Source organism: Lissotriton vulgaris, chromosome 10 (genome assembly GCF_964263255.1).
Source record: "Lissotriton vulgaris chromosome 10, aLisVul1.2, whole genome shotgun sequence".
NCBI classification, from domain to species: domain Eukaryota; kingdom Metazoa; phylum Chordata; class Amphibia; order Caudata; family Salamandridae; genus Lissotriton; species Lissotriton vulgaris.
The window spans coordinates 1,062,234,924-1,062,257,082 of record NC_141698.1 but is presented as its reverse complement, the minus strand read 5'-3'; the positions used below and the strand labels follow the sequence as shown (position 1 = coordinate 1,062,257,082).

General features: G+C 49.2%; 2 protein-coding genes across 3 annotated transcripts in view; one reads left to right on the top strand and one right to left on the bottom strand.

The window, feature by feature from the left end:
- The window catches only part of ZCWPW2 (zinc finger CW-type and PWWP domain containing 2), a 778,017-nt gene that overhangs the window by 579,147 nt on the left and 176,711 nt on the right, over positions 1–22,159 (top strand). The gene's annotated exons all lie outside the window — the stretch shown is intronic.
- On the bottom strand, positions 17,057–20,780 carry LOC147689314 (uncharacterized). Of its 2 annotated transcripts, XR_015300607.1 has the most exons (3): positions 20,676–20,780; positions 19,796–19,921; positions 17,057–18,006 (listed from the first exon to the last, which is right to left on the bottom strand). XR_015300607.1 is itself a non-coding variant. In XM_086940068.1 (2 exons), exons 1-2 carry the CDS (start codon positions 19,932–19,934, stop codon positions 17,609–17,611), a joined length of 537 nt encoding a protein of 178 aa, XP_086796194.1. In that variant the 5' UTR covers positions 19,935–19,988; the 3' UTR covers positions 17,057–17,608. The 2 variants fall into 2 exon arrangements, 1 of the variants encoding a protein (XP_086796194.1); XM_086940068.1 differs by lacking the exon at positions 20,676–20,780 and having other exon boundaries at positions 19,796–19,988.

Below are 22,159 nucleotides of genomic sequence, written 5' to 3'. Positions count from 1 at the left end.
ACAAGTGTGGCCTGTTTCCAACAGTCCGGAAACATGCCCGTTGCAATGGACGTGTTCCATATGTGTAAGAGGGGAACTGCGATTGCTTCAGACATTAATTTCCACAGTTTAGGTGGACAAGGATCATCAGGAGCTCCAGATTTACATTTTTGTATTTCTTTTACTGCCTCAGAGAGGGTAATAGGCTGAAATTGGTTTAAGGGGGTAGTGGGAAACTCAGAAACTCCCAACTCATCCATTAATGTCGGCTCGGGGTCCGTAAAAGTATCATACACTTTTAAAATTTTGGTGTCAAAAAAGTCTGATATGGATTCACAGAGTCTAACCGATGGGATGATATCCGTCTCGATACCTCTGGGCTTGAAGAAAGATTGAACAATCTTAAAAACTTCTTTGCTCGATTGTTCCGCCTGCAGAATGGAGGCCTCAAAGAAGGTTTTTTTGGCTTTTTTGATGGATAAATGTGGGCATGAAGAGCTTTTTTATAGCTGGTTTTGGCTGAATCGCAATAATTTGCTCGCCAGAGGCGCTCCAGTTTTTTGCATTTACTTTTTTCGGCCATGAGTTCAGGGGAGAACCACGGAACAGAGGGTGATTCTCTGCGTGATGTAGCAGTACTGGCCGGCGCTATAGAGTCCACTACTTTGCTTATCCACAAGTTCAGAGATGCAGCATCGGAGTTTACATCCGAGGTAAGGGGTATGGGGTTTGTACGAAGTGCTGGACACAGTATGTCCGCTGTTAGATTGTCCCATTTTCTCCGCACATAGGATCGTTTTCCTGTGATCTGAGATTGGGAGGGGATTGAGATGGCCATGGTGATTAAGTAGTGGTCCGTCCAAAGCAGTGGTAGCGGAGAGATGGCTGTTGTGTTCAGTATGTTGGAAAAGAAAAGATCCAGCATATGTCCCGCCCGATGCGTGGGGCCAGCAATAGCTTGAGTTAGATTGGCCGATTGCAGGGTAGAGATAAGATGAGTGGCCTGTGGACAGTCAGGACTGCCGGCGTGAAGATTAAAATCGCCGGCTACGATATAGTAGGAGTGGTCTAGAAAGTTTAGGACTATATAGTCCATAAGCTCGCACAAGGCTGATGTCGGACAGTCCGGGGGTCTGTAAATAACTAGGCCTGTAAGAGACAGTTGGGGGGTAATTTGGAGGCAGAAGTGTAACCCCTCAATGCTTGTGAATGTGATGTGAGTGGAAGACAACAATGTGTATTTCTCGTTGTAGATGAAAGCCACACCACCACCTCTTCGGCCTTCCTTTCTATTAGAAAAACTCATTTTAAAGCCTGGCGGGATTGCTAGCGAAATGGATGCCATGTTGTCTTCATTGAGCCATGTCTCTGTGAGGCACAAGGCATCCCATTGTGAGTCCGTTATAAGCAAGCATAAATCATCAGCATGCTTGGGGAGGGATCTGCAGTTAAGTAGACCGATCCTAAGTTGGATGGAGGAGGTGTTACGGGATGGTTTGCTAGCTATTTTGAGAAGTGAGGTTGTTTGAGAAGAGACGATGCCTAGAGACTTTTGGCAGCGTGGGCAATGGGGAGGGAGATCCAGAGACGTCAGATTGAGCTCAGGCGACTGGCAGGTAGTGGCAACATTCAGTGACCGGAGCTCCGCACTGGACCAGACTATCCTTTGTTTGTGTGCATGGGCACAGGCAGCATGGCTGGCGCTGGCCGCGATCCGGCCGCGGACGGGCGCAGACGGGCTTGCCTTAGGCGCGCCTTCGGCGCGCAAACGGCGCTCCCGCTGCGCTCGTCCACTGCGCTTCCTCCAGAGGCACATTTTAAAGTGTGGGGAGGCGGGGGGGCGTGGCCAGAGAGGGGGCGTGGCCTCGTTGCACGCCGTCAATGGCGGCGGCCAGAGGGCGTTTTGTCTAAGTGAGGGAGGCGCTGCTCGTGATCAGCAGGCTCCCAGGACAATATGAAGAAGGTCTGCAGGTCGGATAATCCTTATAAAACACAGTAATTTAGCAACACTCAAAAGGTTAAAATTTTTAAAAGCAATCAGGAAGTATAGCTCCCGGCTATCCGCCTCAGGAGTAGGAATCTTTACAAATGCGCTCGCATTCAGCGCTTTTAAACTTGGCGGGGGGGCATGGCCAGAGAGGGGGCGTGGCCTCGTTGCACGCCGTCAATGGCGGCGGCCAGAGGGCGTTTTGTCTAAGTGAGGGAGGCGCTGCTCGTGATCAGCAGGCTCACAGGACAATGTGAAGAAGGTCTGCAGGTCGGATAATCCTTATAAAACACAGTAATTCAGCAACACTCAAAAGGTTAACATTTTTAAAAGCAATCAGGAAGTACAGCTCCCGGCTATCCGCCTCAGGAGTAGTAATCTTTCTTAGACGCCGCCCTCGTGCGCTGACGTCAGTTCTTCTTTTTTCCGCACCAGCAAGCGCCGACCTGGAAAAAGTGGTACCCTTAGTCAATTTTTGACTAAACTTTTTTGATCTTTTTGATCTGTTTTTTCGAGTCGAACGACTCCGTCGGTACCGGTAGGGATGCCCGGGTTCAACCCCTGTGCCATATGCAACTGACTGATGTCGGTTACCGACCTCCATCGCAGGTGCCTGCATTGCTTGGGGCCCGACCATGATGACAAGTCGTGCCACGACTGCCGGGCCTTGAAGTCGAAGGCTAGGCGGGAGCGGTCCCGTAAGCGCCTCGGAGGAGGTCGAGAGACCGGTTGCGGGGCCGGAGTCATCACAGCACGGCGAGTCGACACCACTCGTTGGGCTCCAAGTCTTTAGGTAAGAGGCACAAGAAGTTAAAGAGGCGACACCGCTCTTCTGACTCCCCCCCCGACACTCGTGCGACGCGGCCAGGGATTCGGGCGACACCGCCCACGCGGCTCCGCCGGAGCTGCAGGTGTTGCGGCCTGCTCCATACCCGCCGGTCCCTGGGCAGAACGCAACGCCGGAGGAGATCGATGCCTTCCTCATGGCCATGAGGTCGCTCACTCCTCCGTCGGGTTCCGCGGCGCCTTCGGGTCATGTGGTCCCGACTGGGAGCCCAAGCGGGCCGTGTGCTTAGGCACCGGGGCCTGTGGGTGCTTTGGCCCCGACACCGACAGCGACTTCGGTCCTGACGCCGCAGGGCCCCACTGGATCCGGATCCGGGTCGCCGCTGGTCGACCTTACGACCCCGCCGGCGTCGACCCCTAGGGTGTTACCCCCTAGGGTGTCACCCCGATGCCATCCTCGGACGACGTCGTCCCCAGTCCCCCCCCCTCAATCTAGTTCCGACGTCGGAGCGGTGTCACTCAGCGCCACATTCGACGTCCAAAAAAGAACATTTCTTCTATGATCCGGCTCCATCATTTGAACCTGAGTACCAGGAGATGGGAGACGAGGCGGATTGGGAGGGGTCTGAGGACCCTCTGGCACAGGAGTGCCAGTCTTTTCAGGACTGGGCAGGTGAGCTAGGGGAGGCCAGTGGTTTGGACACTTCGCCCGACTCTGCATTTGTCTCCCCTCCTACTATGGCTACGAAGGAGGGGGCTGCCTATGGTGTGGTGTTGATGCAGGCGGCCAAGGCCTTGGCTCTTGAACTCCCCGTCGTGGCCATGAGGACTAACCTCCTCACTGAGGTCCTTAAACCGCAGGCAAGCTCTTCGGAGCCTCTCCTGCCGTTTAATGAGGCCTTGACTGACGTTCTTTTGGGCACCTGGTCCAGGCCCGCTAAAGGTCCCCCTGTAGATAGGAACGTGGCCAGACGCCACCGCCCGGCACCGGGCGACCCTTGCTTCCTGTCCACCCACCCCACCCCCGAGAGCCTGGTCATCCAGGCCTCCAACTCCCAGACCGCATTCCCGACAGCTCCCCCTGATCGGGAATCTAAAAGGTACAAAGAATATGGTAAAAAGATGTTCTCCTCACCGAGATTGGGGTTGCGGTCAGTTAACACTGCGTGCCTTTTGGGCCATTATACCCACTCTCTGTGGGATACGGTCGCGGACATGCTGCCACAATGTCCGGAGGAGGCCCGGACTAAACTCGCCCAAGCCCTTGCGGAGGGTCAAGATGCAGCATGGTATTCCATCCGATGTGGGCTGGATACAGCGGACTCGCTAGGCCGGGCAATTGCAACGACGGTGGCGGTTCGCCGCCACGCCTGACTGAGGTTTGCCAACTTTTCGGCTGATGTCCAGAACATCCTTATGGACTTGCCGTTTGTTGGCCGTCACCTTTTTGGTGACAAGGCAGACAGTGCGCTTTAAGGATTCCAGGGCTACGGCCAAGTCCTTGGGCCTTTCTGCCCGCGCTAGCAAACAGCTGCCTTTCGCTCCTTTCGTGGCCATGGAAGGGGCGCTCCCACATGTCCTGCCGGCCACAGGCCGCAGACTAACATCCAGCGCAGTGGCGGATGTGGTTATCGCCGCGGCGGTGCCCGGGGACAACGGCCAGGCTAGTCCACATCCAACCCAGCAGCATCCGGTCTCCGAGCCCTCCTAGTCTGAGCTTTCAGGCCCATTTGACACCAGTGGGGTGCAAGGTTCGCCATCACCTCCTCCACTGGTGCACCATCACATCAGACAGGTGGGTGCTGCAAATCGTCCGAAGGGGCTACTCCCTCCCTTTCGAGGCGACCCCTCCAGCCATGCCACCGCAGTACCACCGCGTGTCGGGGGATCACTTGAATCTTCTGCAAGAGGAAGTTACGGCCCTCCTGGTCCAGAAGTAGGGTGTGGTTGTTTCTCCCACTACTTTCTGGTTCCCAAGAAGGGCAAAGGGCCTATCTTGGACCTGCAGGACGTCAACGGATTCCTCCGGAAGGAGAAGTTCAAGATGCTGATTTTGGCTCAGGTCTTAGCTAAGCGTGGGCGGAAAATCCGTTCCGCTCGCGGATTTTGCGGATTTTCGGGAAATCCGCAATCCGCGAGATTTGCGGATTTCCCGCAAAATCCGCAAATTCGCACGCAGCGGATTTTTTTGGCGGCGCGCGGCGTTGGTGATACAATTTTTGCGGCGCGCGGCGTTTATCATCGTTTGCCGAGTTGTTTTTTTCGATAGTTTGCGAGTGCTGCGCCATTTTGGATCTTGCTGTGTGATCCCGCGGGAATTGGCGAGCGCGATTACGTCATCGCGGCTTGCCAGCGAGAGTTTGTCAACGCGAGTACGGCGAGATCACGTCTCGCGGTACTTCGCAATTGCGAGATTTGAGATGCGGCGCGCGAAAATATAAATTTGCAATTCTGCACAAGAAATCCACCAGCAAGCAGCATAAACCTTCTAGAAATGATGATTTTTATGTGAATAACTCCTTAGTTTGACATTTGCCTGCACTTTTTTAGCGAGGAGTCCATTTTGGGGAGGGGGGCAGGGGGGTGGGAGGAAGGAAGTGCCCCATAGTCTTCAACTTCCTGTTCCTGTTCAGCAGGCTCCTCCCAGTGCTTTGTCCATCTCCTGGTCACTTTTCATTCGGATGTGGACCTGGAAGGATTACCTTTTGTGGATGCTGCTGGATCTTTGGATTTGAGGCCTTTTTGACTTTCTTTGGATCACTGTTGGATTAGAAATTTTACAAGTAAGTTTGTTTGGGGCATTACAGTTGCTGCAACTAAAATTTTGGGATTTTCGATTTTTGGGCTGTTTTGGGGCCTTTTCCCAGGGGTACTCAGTGGTGGGTGGACTGATTCTTTCTGTGGGTTGTCTTGAACTTAAACATCATGGAGGCCATAGATGAATTGGGATTGTGCTGATTTTTCTGTGTTTTTCGATTATTTTTTTTTGTAAAATTTTGTGTTTTTCGATTTTTGACCTGTTGTTGGGGCCTTGACCAGGGGTATTTGAGTCTAGCATGGGCCTAGTCTTTCTGTGGGCTGTCTTGAATTTAAACATCATGGAGGCCATGGATGGAATGGGATTGTGCTGATTTTGCAGTGTTTTTCGATTTTTGGGGGTGTTCATGGGGAGGGACATGCCATGTGGCTGGTGGCCATTTTGAGTGCAGCTACAGGCACTGGCCATGTGCTGGCAGGCAAGTGGCCATTTTGAATGCAGGCTTTGTTGTTAGGCCTCCAACCATTTTGCCTACTTTTCAACCTTTATTTATGCCAGGGGTAGTGAGTCTTGCATGGGCCTAGTATTTCTGTGGGTTGTCTTGAATTTAAACATCATGGAGGCCATGGATTGAATGGGATTGTGATGATTTTGCAGTGTTTTTCGATTTTTGGGCCTGTACTTGTGGCCTTTTCACCAGGGGTATTTGAGTCTAGCATGGGCCTAGTCTTTCTGTGGGCTGTCTTGAATTTAAACATCATGGAGAGGCCACGGATGGAATGGGATTGTGCTGATTTTGCAGTGTTTTTCGATTTTTGGGCCTGTACTTGTGGCCTTTTCACCAGGGGTATTTGAGTCTAGCATGGGCCTAGTCTTTCTGTGGGCTGTCTTGAATTTAAACATCATGGAGAGGCCATGGATGGAATGGGATTGTGCTGATTTTGCAGTGTTTTTCGATTTTTGGGCCTGTACTTGTGGCCTTTTCACCAGGGGTATTTGAGTCTAGCATGGGCCTAGTCTTTCTGTGGGCTGTCTTGAATTTAAACATCATGGAGGCCATGGATGGAATGGGATTGTGCTGATTTTGCAGTGTTTTTCGATTTTTGGGGGTGTTCATGGGGAGGGACATGCCATGTGGCTGGTGGCCATTTTGAGTGCAGCTACAGGCACTGGCCATGTGCTGGCAGGCAAGTGGCCATTTTGAATGCAGGCTTTGTTGTTAGGCCTCCAACCATTTTGCCTACTTTTCAACCTTTATTTATGCCAGGGGTAGTGAGTCTTGCATGGGCCTAGTATTTCTGTGGGTTGTCTTGAATTTAAACATCATGGAGGCCATGGATTGAATGGGATTGTGATGATTTTGCAGTGTTTTTCGATTTTTGGGCCTGTACTTGTGGCCTTTTCACCAGGGGTATTTGAGTCTAGCATGGGCCTAGTCTTTCTGTGGGCTGTCTTGAATTTAAACATCATGGAGAGGCCATGGATGGAATGGGATTGTGCTGATTTTGCAGTGTTTTTCGATTTTTGGGCCTGTACTTGTGGCCTTTTCACAAGGGGTATTTGAGTCTAGCATGGGCCTAGTCTTTCTGTGGGCTGTCTTGAATTTAAACATCATGGAGGCCATGGATGGAATGGGATTGTGCTGATTTTGCAGTGTTTTTCGATTTTTGGGGGTGTTCATGGGGAGGGACATGCCATGTGGCTGGTGGCCATTTTGAGTGCAGCTACAGGCACTGGCCATGTGCTGGCAGGCAAGTGGCCATTTTGAATGCAGGCTTTGTTGTTAGGCCTCCAACCATTTTGCCTACTTTTCAACCTTTATTTATGCCAGGGGTAGTGAGTCTTGCATGGGCCTAGTATTTCTGTGGGTTGTCTTGAATTTAAACATCATGGAGGCCATGGATTGAATGGGATTGTGATGATTTTGCAGTGTTTTTCGATTTTTGGGCCTGTACTTGTGGCCTTTTCACCAGGGGTATTTGAGTCTAGCATGGGCCTAGTCTTTCTGTGGGCTGTCTTGAATTTAAACATCATGGAGGCCATGGATGGAATGGGATTGTGCTGATTTTGCAGTGTTTTTCGATTTTTGGGGGTGTTCATGGGGAGGGACATGCCATGTGGCTGGTGGCCATTTTGAGTGCAGCTACAGGCACTGGCCATGTGCTGGCAGGCAAGTGGCCATTTTGAATGCAGGCTTTGTTGTTAGGCCTCCAACCATTTTGCCTACTTTTCAACCTTTATTTATGCCAGGGGTAGTGAGTCTTGCATGGGCCTAGTATTTCTGTGGGTTGTCTTGAATTTAAACATCATGGAGGCCATGGATTGAATGGGATTGTGATGATTTTGCAGTGTTTTTCGATTTTTGGGCCTGTACTTGTGGCCTTTTCACCAGGGGTATTTGAGTCTAGCATGGGCCTAGTCTTTCTGTGGGCTGTCTTGAATTTAAACATCATGGAGAGGCCACGGATGGAATGGGATTGTGCTGATTTTGCAGTGTTTTTCGATTTTTGGGCCTGTACTTGTGGCCTTTTCACCAGGGGTATTTGAGTCTAGCATGGGCCTAGTCTTTCTGTGGGCTGTCTTGAATTTAAACATCATGGAGAGGCCATGGATGGAATGGGATTGTGCTGATTTTGCAGTGTTTTTCGATTTTTGGGCCTGTACTTGTGGCCTTTTCACCAGGGGTATTTGAGTCTAGCATGGGCCTAGTCTTTCTGTGGGCTGTCTTGAATTTAAACATCATGGAGGCCATGGATGGAATGGGATTGTGCTGATTTTGCAGTGTTTTTCGATTTTTGGGGGTGTTCATGGGGAGGGACATGCCATGTGGCTGGTGGCCATTTTGAGTGCAGCTACAGGCACTGGCCATGTGCTGGCAGGCAAGTGGCCATTTTGAATGCAGGCTTTGTTGTTAGGCCTCCAACCATTTTGCCTACTTTTCAACCTTTATTTATGCCCAGGGGTAGTGAGTCTTGCATGGGCCTAGTCTTTCTGTGGGTTGTCTTGAATTTAAACATTATGGAGGGCATGGATGGATTGGGATTGTGCTGATTTTGCAGTGTTTTTCGATTTTTTTGTGCTCTACAACTGAACTGATGTTCCTCTGTCTTCCATTTTTTTTAGGTGCACAAGACTCAAGAGAACCACCAGTGCCAGGAAGAAGTCCTGCAGCGGTGTGTGTGTGCAGCATAACGTCACGCGACGTCACGTCTGGCCTCAGACAACTCTACAATTCGTGCAACTGCGGCCTGCTGTCTGACCTGCTCTGAAGAAGATGGCCCCAAAGAAAGTTCTCCGTAGCTCCTCTAGCAAGAAAGTTGCTAGTAAGGAGCAGAAGAAGCAAGTTACCAAGGAGGCTGGTGTGCCACCCGCCACTTTTTTTGGGAGCAAAAAAAAAAGTACGCCTGCAGCAGCAGGATCTGCTGGGGACCAACCTGAGAGCAGCACCCCTGCTCCATTGGGTTCAGTGCCTCCACCACCACGCCAACTTAAGTCAAAGCCCTTGAGTGCTTCAGAGGCAGTCAGTGTACTTCTCCAATCACCATCGACCAGTGATGTTGGCTCATCGCAAGAAAGTAGCAGCAATGTCCCTGAATCAACACAGGTTGTTGTAACTCATCTGACAAGTGTTGAACAACCACAGCCGCAACAACAACACCATGTGCAAGTACACGCCCAAGTACATGTGGAAGGAGAGGCAGCAAAAGGAGATGCGCAAGCAAAGGTGCATGGACGTTCACAAGTGCCCACAATAGTTGTTCCTCCCGAAGTAGGGGCACATTTGGAAATCGACATTGAAGCTGAGGTATCATTGGAAGCCACTCCTCCTGATGATCATTCATTGTCTTCCACATCCCTAGCAAGGAAAAGATCAAGGGGGGTGTCTACATCTTCTTCAAGCCCACCTCGTTCTGATGCAAGTGATCCGTCTTGGGAACCACAACTGCGGTCTGACAGTGAGGCACACCATGATCTGACACCGGTACCTAAGCGTAAAAGGAAGGTCGTCCAAAAACTCAAACCTATGGAGTGTGATGAGGCTCAACAAGAAGTGACAGATACTGCTGGTGATGAAGCCTCTCACGATGACGACGAGCCAGTCATCACAAAGGTCACTGCAGCCCCACCGGGCATGCAGCAAAGAGACATTTTGACCCTATCCCGAGAAGCTGCTGAGCGTGATGATGATGTCGGCGAGGAGGCAATGGAAATGGAATCATTAGATTTGGAGTTAAGTAGTACACCAAAACCTACCGCTTCCATATTTCTTCGCAAGAAGGTACCCACCTCGTCCTCGACCTCAATTCGTGGTGGTGAAAGTGCAAAACGTACTGAAGTTCGGCAATCCACATCCTCCACTTCATCTGTCATTAGCAGCAGGACCACCACCACCAGTATCGCCGCCTCCTCCGGCCCCCGAAGACATTTCAAGTCTCCAGTTTGGGACTTCTTTAGTGTTTGCCCAAATAAGGAAAACATAGCCATTTGTAGCCTTTGTAAGCTTCGATTTAGTCGTGGTAAGCTTGGTTCTAACTATGGTACCGGAGGCCAGAGAGGTCATCTTGAGAGAAGGCACCCTGTCCAATGGTTTCCGCACCTAGAGGCGGTCAAGAAAGCCGGAATTGCACGTAATGAAAACGTTGATTTGTCATCTGCTGATGACGAGGAGGTAGAAGAAGACGATCCAAACACTTCACTTACACCCAGTTCCCATGTCAGCAGCACACCCCATGGGAGCCACACTAAGAGTGTGGGAGAGAGTGAGACATCAATGCGGAAAAGTTCATCAGCGAGCGTAACTGGGTCGAAGAGATCATCATCCCGTAAATCATTGGTCCAGGGCAACATTAAAAAGATGTTGTTTACAGAAGCGCAATATGAACGCAACCACCCAATGACCCGTCTGTATAACACTAAGCTGGCTAAAATGCTAGCTCTGGACCTTCTCCCTTTTTCTTTTGTCGAAGGGGTTGGTTTTCTAGAATTAGTGACAGCGCTCTGCCCTAAATGGAAGGTTCCTAGCCGGTTCTATTTTGCCCGAGTTGCGGTTCCAGCACTACATGAAGATGTTCTGAAGGCGATTGGGGCAGCTTTGCAGAAGAGTGCTGTTCACACTATACATCTGACAACAGACATGTGGACCAGTGGCGCAGGCGCTGATTACATGTGCATCACTGCACACTGGGTCTCTTTTTCAGGGGCTAAAGCAAAGCTAAACTCAGGTGTTGACACTAACATTGTTTTTAAAGGTGCTCGGAAACATGCAACACTAGCCATGTTTGGTTTGGAGAAACGTCACACAGCAGAAAACATTTTGGATGTCTTTAACACAAAGGTCCTTAACTGTCTGTCCCCACTAAAACGCAAGGTTGGTTATGTTTCCACGGACAATGGCTCCAATATAGTTAAGGCCATGAGGGACGGTTACTATTTCAGAGTGCCGTGTTTGGCGCACTGTATAAACCTGGTTGTCCAAAAATTCTTGGGTAATAAACTCAGTGCAGCGTACAGTGTATTGGAGAACTGCCGAAAAATTTGCAAGCATTTCAGGCATTCTTTTAAGGCCCGCAAGCAGCTGAGGAGCATGCTATATCAATGTCAAATGCCAGTGAAAGCACTCATCCAGGAGGTGGTAACACGTTGGAACTCAACCTTCTACATGCTTGAGCGTCTGTATGAGCAGTATACGCAACTCGATCAATATTTCTTGAAAGAGGGTATAGAGGAGCTGAGGATGGGTGGGCCGCAATGGAACATAGTTGAAAGCCTAACACGCATGCTTCGTCCTTTTGAGGTCTTCACGCGTGCAGTCAGCAAGGAGGACTCTAATTTGGGAAAAGCTATCCCATTGTTGTACATGCTGGAGGACCAACTGAAGGAGGTGTGTTCTGTGTTTCGAAAAGATGACAAAAAGAAAGACTCTTCTTTGCTTCTGGCTGAGCAATTATTAGAGCTCCTACAAGGTGATGAACGTCTTCAAAAGATCCACTCAGAACAGCATTACATTTGTGCTACTATTCTGGATCCACGCTACAAAAAGGCGCTGGCAGGCAGAGCATTCTTTCCTTTTGCTGATGAAGATGTTACAAAGTACAAACGTTGGCTAGCCTTGTCAGCCAAGAAGTTTGAAACAGAACGGCTGGAAATTGAAGGAAATGGCAGTACATCAGCAGGCCATCCCCAGTCAAAACAATCCACTTCTGCACCTGTGGCTGTGGCACAAGTGACCTCTCAGCCGTTAAAGACACCGGCAACCGCATCATCTGCACGAAAGACAGCAGAAACATTGGAGGCTGAAGAGGATTGGCTAGCTCTGCGTGGGTTTGGTTCTCAAAAGGCCAGAGGCACAGCAAGAGCTACGCAAAGTGGAGGAACCTTGGAGGAGGACCTTGAGTCGATGGTGAAGGACTATCTGAATGACTCCACAGAGGTCTATGTTAATTCTGACCCATTGGCGTATTGGCATGGGAAAAAAGAATTGTGGCCACAGCTCACCAACCTGGCTTTAAACTACTTGTCTTGCCCACTCGCAAGTGTGTCTTCTGAACGGGTTTTCAGTGCGGCTGGTGGGATTGTAACTCCCAAACGGAGCCGCCTCTCGCCCAAAAATGTGGAGAGGTTAACAATGATCAAGATGAATCAGCACCTCATACCACCAGATATAAGAGTACGAGAGAGCGTGCCGGATGAAGAGGAGGTGGCCAGCACCATAGATGAGGGAATTTCTACTCTGTCAGGTGGCACTGACCTCACCCGGGCTGAATTCGCAGAGTATGATGACGAAGCCTTATTCTTATTCCTGGACCGTGATTCCGACTTCGAGCCCTGAAAATGAGACAACGAATCAATAACTTTCTTTTTCATCCTTATTCACTTTTATTCCTGTGTGTCTGTCTTTCTTTGTTGTGCACAGTTAATATAATTCAAACTTTAATCAGATTATCACAAAGACAAGCCCATCAGCAGAACTGTCTTCACTTGTTTGCTAATTTATTTGAAGGTGCCGCAGTCTGCATTCCTCAGGTTCACAAGTTCAGAAGAACATGCTCCTCTATCCTCCTCCTCCAGACTCCTATTTCCATCAAAGCAGAGGGCTGGTTTACGCCCAATGAAGAAAGACTCAGCACTTGTGGGGGTGTTGTTCTACCTCTTTGCAGGTGAGTTGACGGGTCTGGGGCCATTGCTGGGAAGCACTAAAAGTGGTTTGTGCCAAATCCGAGGCGGAAATTTTTTTGTGTTTTTGATGACTTGCTTGCCTTTGAGGTGCTCTTAGGGGGGGTTCCGTCTGTTTGTGGGTGAGTTTCATGGTCTGAGAGCATTGCTGGGACACTCTAATCTTGATTGCATTTGCTTTTCAGGAAATCCGTCGTGCCAACCCCGACTTATGGCCTAGCTACGCAGCGCGTTTGGACCGAAGGCCCAGAAATATTGCAAGTATGAGATTTTGCTTTTGGCCTGTTTGGGGGTGTTATGCTTCTTGGCGGGTGGGTTGCCGGGTCTTGGGGCATTCCTGGGAAGGTCTAATACCGGGTAGAAGTGGTTGGGACAAAATCCAGGCCGATTTTTTTTGGGCTATTTCAGACATTTTGCTCTATGTAGCGTTTTCGGGGGCCTGTTTGGGGGGCTTCCTGGTGTTTGCGGGTGAGTTTCGTGGTCTGGGAGCACTGCTGGGACACTCTAATCTTGATTGCATTTGCTTTTCAGGAAATCCGTCGTGCCAACCCCGACTTATGGCCTAGCTACGCAGCGCGTTTGGACCGAAGGCCCAGAAATATTGCAAGTATGAGATTTTGCTTTTGGCCTGTTTGGGGGTGTTATGCTTCTTGGCGGGTGGGTTGCCGGGTCTTGGGGCATTCCTGGGAAGGTCTAATACCGGGTAGAAGTGGTTGGGACAAAATCCAGGCCGATTTTTTTTTTGGGCTATTTCTGACATTTTGCTCTATGTAGCGTTTTCGGGGGCCTGTTTGGGGGGCTTGCTGGTGTTTGCGGGTGAGTTTCGTGGTCTGGGAGCACTGCTGGGACACTCTAATCTTGATTGCATTTGCTTTTCAGGAAATCCGTCGTGCCAACCCCGACTTATGGCCTAGCTACGCAGCGCGTTTGGACCGAAGGCCCAGAAATATTGCAAGTATGAGATTTTGCTTTTGGCCTGTTTGGGGGTGTTATGCTTCTTGGCGGGTGGGTTGCCGGGTCTTGGGGCATTCCTGGGAAGGTCTAATACCGGGTAGAAGTGGTTGGGACAAAATCCAGGCCGATTTTTTTTTTGGGCTATTTCTGACATTTTGCTCTATGTAGCGTTTTCGGGGGCCTGTTTGGGGGGCTTGCTGGTGTTTGCGGGTGAGTTTCGTGGTCTGGGAGCACTGCTGGGACACTCTAATCTTGATTGCATTTGCTTTTCAGGAAATCCGTCGTGCCAACCCCGACTTATGGCCTAGCTACGCAGCGCGTTTGGACCGAAGGCCCAGAAATATTGCAAGTATGAGATTTTGCTTTTGGCCTGTTTGGGGGTGTTATGCTTCTTGGCGGGTGGGTTGCCGGGTCTTGGGGCATTCCTGGGAAGGTCTAATACCGGGTAGAAGTGGTTGGGACAAAATCCAGGCCGATTTTTTTTTGGGCTATTTCTGACATTTTGCTCTATGTAGCGTTTTCGGGGGCCTGTTTGGGGGGCTTCCTGGTGTTTGCGGGTGAGTTTCGTGGTGTGGGAGCACTGCTGGCTATATATACTTTACTTTGCAAGAGGTTTGAAGCAAATCCATGGTGGCTGAGGGGACTTAGGGCCTAGCTGCAGAGCGCGCGCGGAGTGATTTGGGAAATTTGTGAAAAAGTGACTAAGTCCCCATTTTTGTACTTTTGCTCTTTGGCTGTTTGGGGGTCTTCTACTCGTTTTCTCCTGGGTTGACGGCTCTGGGGCCATTGCTGGGAAGCTCTAATACCGGATAAAAGTGTTTTGGACCAAATCCCAGGCGGAATTTTTTTTGTGTTTTTGATGACTTGCTTGCCTTTGAGGTGCTCTTAGGGGGGGTTCCGTCTGTTTGCGGGTGAGTTTCGTGGTCTGGGAGCACTGCTGGGACACTCTAATCTTGATTGCATTTGCTTTTCAGGAAATCCGTCGTGCCAACCCCGACTTATGGCCTAGCTACGCAGCGCGTTTGGACCGAAGGCCCAGAAATATTGCAAGTATGAGATTTTGCTTTTGGCCTGTTTGGGGGTGTTATGCTTCTTGGCGGGTGGGTTGCCGGGTCTTGGGGCATTCCTGGGAAGGTCTAATACCGGGTAGAAGTGGTTGGGACAAAATCCAGGCCGATTTTTTTTTTGGGCTATTTCTGACATTTTGCTCTATGTAGCGTTTTCGGGGGCCTGTTTGGGGGGCTTCCTGGTGTTTGTGGGTGAGTTTCGTGGTCTGGGAGCACTGCTGGGACACTCTAATCTTGATTGCATTTGCTTTTCAGGAAATCCGTCGTGCCAACCCCGACTTATGGCCTAGCTACGCAGCGCGTTTGGACCGAAGGCCCAGAAATATTGCAAGTATGAGATTTTGCTTTTGGCCTGTTTGGGGGTGTTATGCTTCTTGGCGGGTGGGTTGCCGGGTCTTGCGGCATTCCTGGGAAGGTCTAATACCGGGTAGAAGTGGTTGGGACAAAATCCGCGCGGAAAAGCCTTTAGTTTTGGCACTTTTTGTAACTTAGGGTTCGTTAGGGTTAGCCCTAGCAGCAGGATTGCATGTGTATCGGGGTGTTCTAGATTTTTCAAACTGAGTTCTGGGGTCTTAGAGCACTCGTGAGAATGTGTAATTTTGGTTGCAAGTCATTTGAAGAAAATCCATGGTGGGAAAGGGGGGATTTGGCACAGTTAAAGAAAGCCTTTGCCACTATTCTTAACTTAGGGTTCGTTAGGGTTAGCAGTATTTCTATTGCATGTGTTTGAGTGGGGGGGATTTCGAGTCTTGGAGCGATGCTGGCTATGGCTACTTTTGCTTGGTTGCTTGCAAGTGGTTTGAATACAATCCACGGGGGGTAATGGGTAATTAGGGTACTTCGGCCTACTTTTACTTTCAAAGTAAGTTTTGTCTCCAGTTTTCTGCTAGGCCTCGTTTTTTGGGTGGGAGCACTGCTAGGAAGATCTATTTTTGTTCTAAAACACAGTTTACAGTACACCTAGCTTGAGGGGCAAGATCCGCTACATTAATTTGCCCATACTTACTTATCCTTCAAAAGGTGACTCAGAGTACGCACTTTCAAAAACATTGTACTGTCTGTCTACTAGGAAAAACAAATTGTGACTTTTTGCACTCCACAGCCTACATACCTTATATTTATTTATCAGTGGTGTTGTAATATTATATCACTTCCTGTTTTTCGTTGAATAATTACAGGCCGGGTTTCAGTCTCTGCAATGGGGAAAAAAGGATGGAGTCAGGCTTCACAGTAGCGAGCCACAATTCAGCATCAGGCAGGCAGTGGACAGGGTGTCTTCTGGTGACCAACATCGGTGGACGAAGCGTCGGCTGCAATGGAGGAGTGCCGCTAATAGGAGGATTTTTTTTCTGCGGGCAACTTACTTACCACTTCCAACAGGACCACTACAACCACATAGATACAGTATCCCTTGCCTTTTTCTCTGACTGTGACTGCATTTCTTTGCTCTCTCTCGGCTTCTACATTGATCCCTTAACACATCACTTAGTCCACTCCACTATCTGCACCACACATAGTCATTTGTAAGTGCTCCTACGTAATTCGCAAGTCGCAGCACGCCCCAGGCCGTAGAGGACTGGGATGGCCCCAATGATGAAGCATGTCACCAAGGGGCAACCCTGGTGAGTGAGGGGACACCTAGAAAAAAAGCAATTTCTCCTTTTCTATCTACTATACCTTCTGTCAGGTTACGCAGCCCCTAAGCGCCTACCGTACTATGAAACTACATTTCCCATGAGTAGGCGGGAGACTTGCAGACTATTTAGTGAGACTATATGAGAGTACCCTTGTATGTTAGGACATCACTTCACTGATGCCTGTCTTGTCTTCTCTTACAGGTATCCTTTCCCTGCTGACCCTACCTTTACCCATCCCACATTTTTTATTTTAGTTTGTTATTTTTCTCCCTCGCCTAATGCCTCGAACACCCTGTGTTTACACTTCTGGGTGTTGGTGACATTTGGAGGTGGAACCATATTTGCATCGACTGGATCACGGGGAGTAAACGTGACACCTTCCAGACCAACCCCATTGAGTGTTGTTGTGAATGGATTTATAGTGACCAGCAAGGCTCTCGGGTATCTGGCTACAGAGACCTTATGTTGAATATAGTTATCAATAATTCCACACAGGCCCTGTACTGTCGCATTCTTTCTTTCCACAGTTGTCGATGATATATTCTTACTCTGCTTGACAAAGAACCATTGCTAATGTGAAAGAACTTCAACCGAATTAGTAGTTATACTTTACCATTTGTTAGGCTACAATGTGGCACTGCTCTACTGTACTTCTGTCACCTGCTATATTCTCAGTTGTACCGTTGAATTGCTCAGGAGGACAAACCAGATTTCATTTTCTTTTTTTTCATAGGCATGCAACTGCCACTGTGTCACACCACTACTACCACCGCTATGAGGAAATTTTATCCGACCAAGATTGCCAACGTTATTCGGTGTTTCCCGTGGAGCCAGCCCTGGGCCTAGCCCTACTTTCAAACACAAATTACAGGTAAGATAAGCGTTTGGTGGTTTGGGGGTATAATGGAGTATTAGTACGAGAGACGAGAGCCTGAAGGTAGTACTACTAAAGTCCTAGGACTCTTGGATTCACTTCACTTAGTCTGTGAGAGGCACTTAGTGTTGAAAACATTTGGGCATTTACACTTAAAGGAAGAAAATGGAACTAAACTTTCAGGAAAACAGTCAACGTTAAACCCCCACCCACCAGGCAAGCAGTAAAAAACAGGTATGCTCAGATAAAGTTTGAAAAAGTATATTTATATCCCTAACAAAATAATCTCCCGCAAGACCCTCCCTAACCCCAACGATTGTCCTTCAAAAGTCCCCAAAAACCCAACTCCCAATTCCCACCCCCCAAAAGTCTCTAAAAAAGGGGCAAGGGACACTATGGGTGGATGCTGTTAACTTTTTGGGCCAGGGCATCATGCTCCTCGCGGAGCAAGGCGAGCTCCTGCTGAAGGCGGGACACCATCAGGGTAGTGCGGCGCAGGCGTGCCTTCACTGCCTTGCAGGTGCAAGGCCTGTGAGAAGCAGCTGTTGGCCTTGCTGCTCGGCGGTGGCGTTTGCCTTTGGCAGCCCGGCTCAGTCTCGGTGGACCACTGTGCTGGGTCACGGTGGCAGCCGGTGAGGCCACGGAGGACGACGTTGTCGTTGTTGTCGACCGCACACTTTCCTCGTCCTCCAGGGCCACCAGCCGCCGATATTCCGCAACAGTGGCCTCGATTCTCCGTTGCCGGGCCGCTCTAGCCAGCTCCTTCCTCCTTGTTCGTTTGGAAGGAGAACCTATATGAAGAAAGAAAGACATAGTCTGTAACCAATGCTCTTTAAGATTAACTCAATCATTCAGCAGAAATGTGTGCTGCAGTACAACTAGCAACTTGCAAGCGCATTACATAACTATTGAGGCCAGTATCTATCTAACCTCACACTTCTTCATCCTTGCTCTAACATTAGTGGGAGTTTAAGGAACAAATTCTATGAGCACTGTGGACTTCCATTGGAGTCGACTATGAAAGTACACCAGTCTTATTCTTCTTCTTGTCTCTTGTTTTGGAAAATTGGTACGTTATTTTCTGCAAGCCGGCATAATGCCAGCGCGGTAAACTTGCACCCGAGAAAAAGAGACGCACGCCATGAGGAGTGACCTAGACTTGCGTTGCCGTTGCGTTACTGTACCCGTCCAGTACATGCAGGTGGTGAATCTCTTACTTTTCTATTACGGGTGGCACTGAGAATACTCTGTTACAACTCAAGGGCTACTGCTTAATTAATTTAACTTTCACCCTACAGTGGAAATGAGTACTAGAAATGGAAAATTGAAGAAGATAAATAATCTGATTATCTATCACTTCACATGGGATGTTTTTGCTTATATATGGGATGACTTTAGGTGCTTTGCTTTTTATTGAGTGACAGGCAGTGATACATCCACACATGAATGACTGAGTACTACTAAACTTATTAAGAGAGGTAGGGAGTGGCCACCATAATAACCGGATCTATGCAGTGCTTGCAATACAAACTACTGCTACTACTTATGGTAGTATTTGGACAAAATTAAAAGTTCTTTTCCTTGCCTTTCCTACACTGGAACGGACGTGCGGGTGCAGTGTTACATGCTCTTCAAAGTTACACTTAGTTCATCCACTGACCATCTACTCTCTCTAGATCATGGGTACTCACAAACTTTCTCTCAGGGGCTACATTTACAGTGTAGTTTGTGGCCGAGGGCCGCACTGGTGGGGGCGGAGTCAGAGGGGGCGGGGCTAAAGCAAAACGATAACTTGTGACCATGAGGTTGCACACAGGTCCCTGCAGCAGATGCCCTCATCCACTGAGCCACCAGACCCAGCATTTACATACATCTCTCTCCCTCCTGCTGTCCCTCCTGCCCTCCCTCCATCTCTCTCTCCCTCCTGCCCTCCCTCTCCCTCTGTCATCTCACTGTGTGTGTGTCTATCTGTGTCAGCCTTCAGCCCGGGTTGAGACCGCTTCCTCAACGCGCACACACAGACAACAACACCAAAGTACTTAACAGGTCTTTAAAAGACCATTAACATATTATTGAGGCTTTGTTTGTTTTAGCGCCCCTGCTTCTCCACCCTGACAATCACTGCTTGCCCGGCCCCACAGAGCAGAGGCTTTGTTCTATTTCACCTCTTTGTGGCCTTGCATCTCCACTCTGCTCTGTGGGGGCCGGGGGAGCAGTGATTGTCAGAGTGGAGATGCAGGGGCGCTAACAGGTGAAATACAAAAAAGCCTCTGCTCTGTGGGGGCCGGGGGAGCAGTGATTGTCTGCAAGGTCTGCGCACCGCCAAGGAAGGCTTGCCGGGCCACCACCGGCCCGCGGGCCGTACTATGAGTACCCCTGCTCTAGATACACATATGCTATCTAAGAGTCAGATAGTAGCATGATCCAGGTATATGGACACATACAGTTTCTGTGTCACCCACCCAGGCTGTTGTCCTTCCACCCATCATTGCTTCATCATTCACCCAGCCATGCATCTCATATTCTTGCCTTCCCAGCTAGTCTTCAATCTCAATAAGTAAGGAATATATAAGAGCTTACCTCTGGCCGCCACCACCGTCTCAACTCTCACAGCCGCCGCCGCCGCCTCCTCCCCTGATGATGAATTGCCCTCCGCCTCCGTGTCGAGCACCACCACCACACTGGCCCCGCCACCAGATGTTCCACCTACAAAGTACATTTAAGAATCTTAGAATAAAGCACTCACTAGTCACTAGTATTTGGTCTAGGAATGAAGACATGTGAAAACAATGTAATTTGTGACTGTCTACGTTAAAGTTAAAAAAAATGTCCCTTTTTCCAGGGAAGGTTGTCTTGCTGCACTTTTTGGCACAACTGATGAAGGCTGATTTTTTAACACGCACCATTTTTCTCCACACAGACAGAAGATGGACTTCTAACAACAAGATCAAGTTGAAACCAGGTGAGAGCTCGGCTCGACCACAAGAAATGTCTTCAATTAATCGTCAGCACTAACCACTTTTCCATTATCAGTTAAACGTTTAGTTTTATTATGACTTCATTTTAATAAATGTGTTTACTTTTAATAAAGCTTTTAAATTTAAATACAATCTGTGTTTTTTGGTCCTCCAGACTAGAGTGACTGAACGAAAGGTTTTGCAATTTTTGCAAGCATGAGTCCAGATAGAACACTTCAAAAGACATTATGGACAATCCCAGAGGACTGCACTAAGTTGATAGAGCTATTGCTGACTAGAATCATGGGAGTTTCGCCAACCGTGCAATCTTAGTTAGCTACACAGACAGACTAATAAGAATAATCTAGTAATACCACAGGGAGTCATAGTAGAGGCAGGATAAGAATTTAGATACAGTCTACAAGAAGAGCAAAGACAATTTTGAAAAAATTCAAATGAGGAACGCTAGGAAAAATAGGTACTAGTCTAAAATGAAAACTTACTGGGGCCAGCAGAGGAGCCCTCGCCTGCCCGATCCTGGCCCTGTTGATGAACAGCATCCGCCGCCTGCTGCTCCTGTGTCCTCCTCTCGCCCCTGGGGGGAGCTGACGTACAACATGAAAGAAAGAACAGAAAACATGGATGATTGTTGCTTGTCAATGTCAACCAAATCAAACATTTCAAAAGAACAATAACAAAATATTTCCGCGAAATTATATTGATTATGGTTACTTTTTATTTATTTGCGGACCTGTGACTTCGAAAGTCACGTAACTCACTAAACAAAGTACTGAAACGTTCACCTAGGACTGGCAGGCAGCAGTCCGCAGGCAAGACGCAAAGTGACAGACAAACTCCATTGTGATTTCAGTCAGATCAGTGACAACACTAACAGTTGCCTGCTACATTACCAGTCATTTAAATAGTCAAACTATCAATCCACCGCCACTATTTTTCTTATTGTCAGGGTTACAAAGGAAGGGGCAGATTTAAGCCCTTGCGGCTCTTTTGCGCCGTTCTTGCGTGACTTTTGTGACGCAGCAGCTAAACAAAAAAGGGCGCCATGGTGCGGCGTATAATATTATAACAACGTGACGCATTTGGGAGATGCATCCCGTTATAAAGCCCTGCGCCATCAGGGGGCGTTCCGGCGCAAGGGAGGGCATTCCTGCGCTGGAACACATCCTAATAGTGGCTGAGGGAAATCTACAAAATATCAATCAGTCACCTTTAGGACAATGATGCGTCACACAAACCCTGCACCTGCTTGAAGCAGACGTACGGCTTGACCCAGCATTGGGGAGATAGGGTACCCCAGAGCATTGATGGAGCTGCGCCATCGTTGCGACGCAACTCCAGCAGTAAAGCTTCGGTGACGTTTTGGGCCCATGGGGAGCCGCATTGCAAATACGGCGCACCATGTTTGGTGGTGGTAGCGGGCCGCACAATTAATGGCGCATCCCTGCTACTTTGCAGGGATGCGACGGTAATTGCAATTCTGCCCCTTAGGGGCATACTTACTTACGCGTTCTGGCGCATCTCCAGAGATGCGCCAGATCAAATGCGTCACGCAAAACTACCCTTGCGACACGGCAGATGTGCCTCATTTACAATGCGGCGCGCCCTGGCGCAAGGGTAGGCACTTGCGTGACGCATCTCGTCACGTAAGAGCGGCGCATCGCTGGAGTCACGTCGCCAACGCAATGCAACTCCAGTAATGCTCAGGGCCACCCAATACTTTACATGCTGTGTCAGTCCTTTCGCCTGCTTCGAGCAGACATAAGGAATTGAATTGACGTAGCAGCGTCGCAGAAGTGCCTGCGTTAAATCTTGTAGATTTCACGCAGGCAATTTTGCGAGGCGCACAGCCGCTGGACCGCCCACCCTGCGTACTAGGAACGCACCCATTGTGGTGCAGGCCCATGGCTTTATAACGTGACGCATCTCCCTAGATGCGTCATGCTGTAAATGACTTGCAGGGATGCGG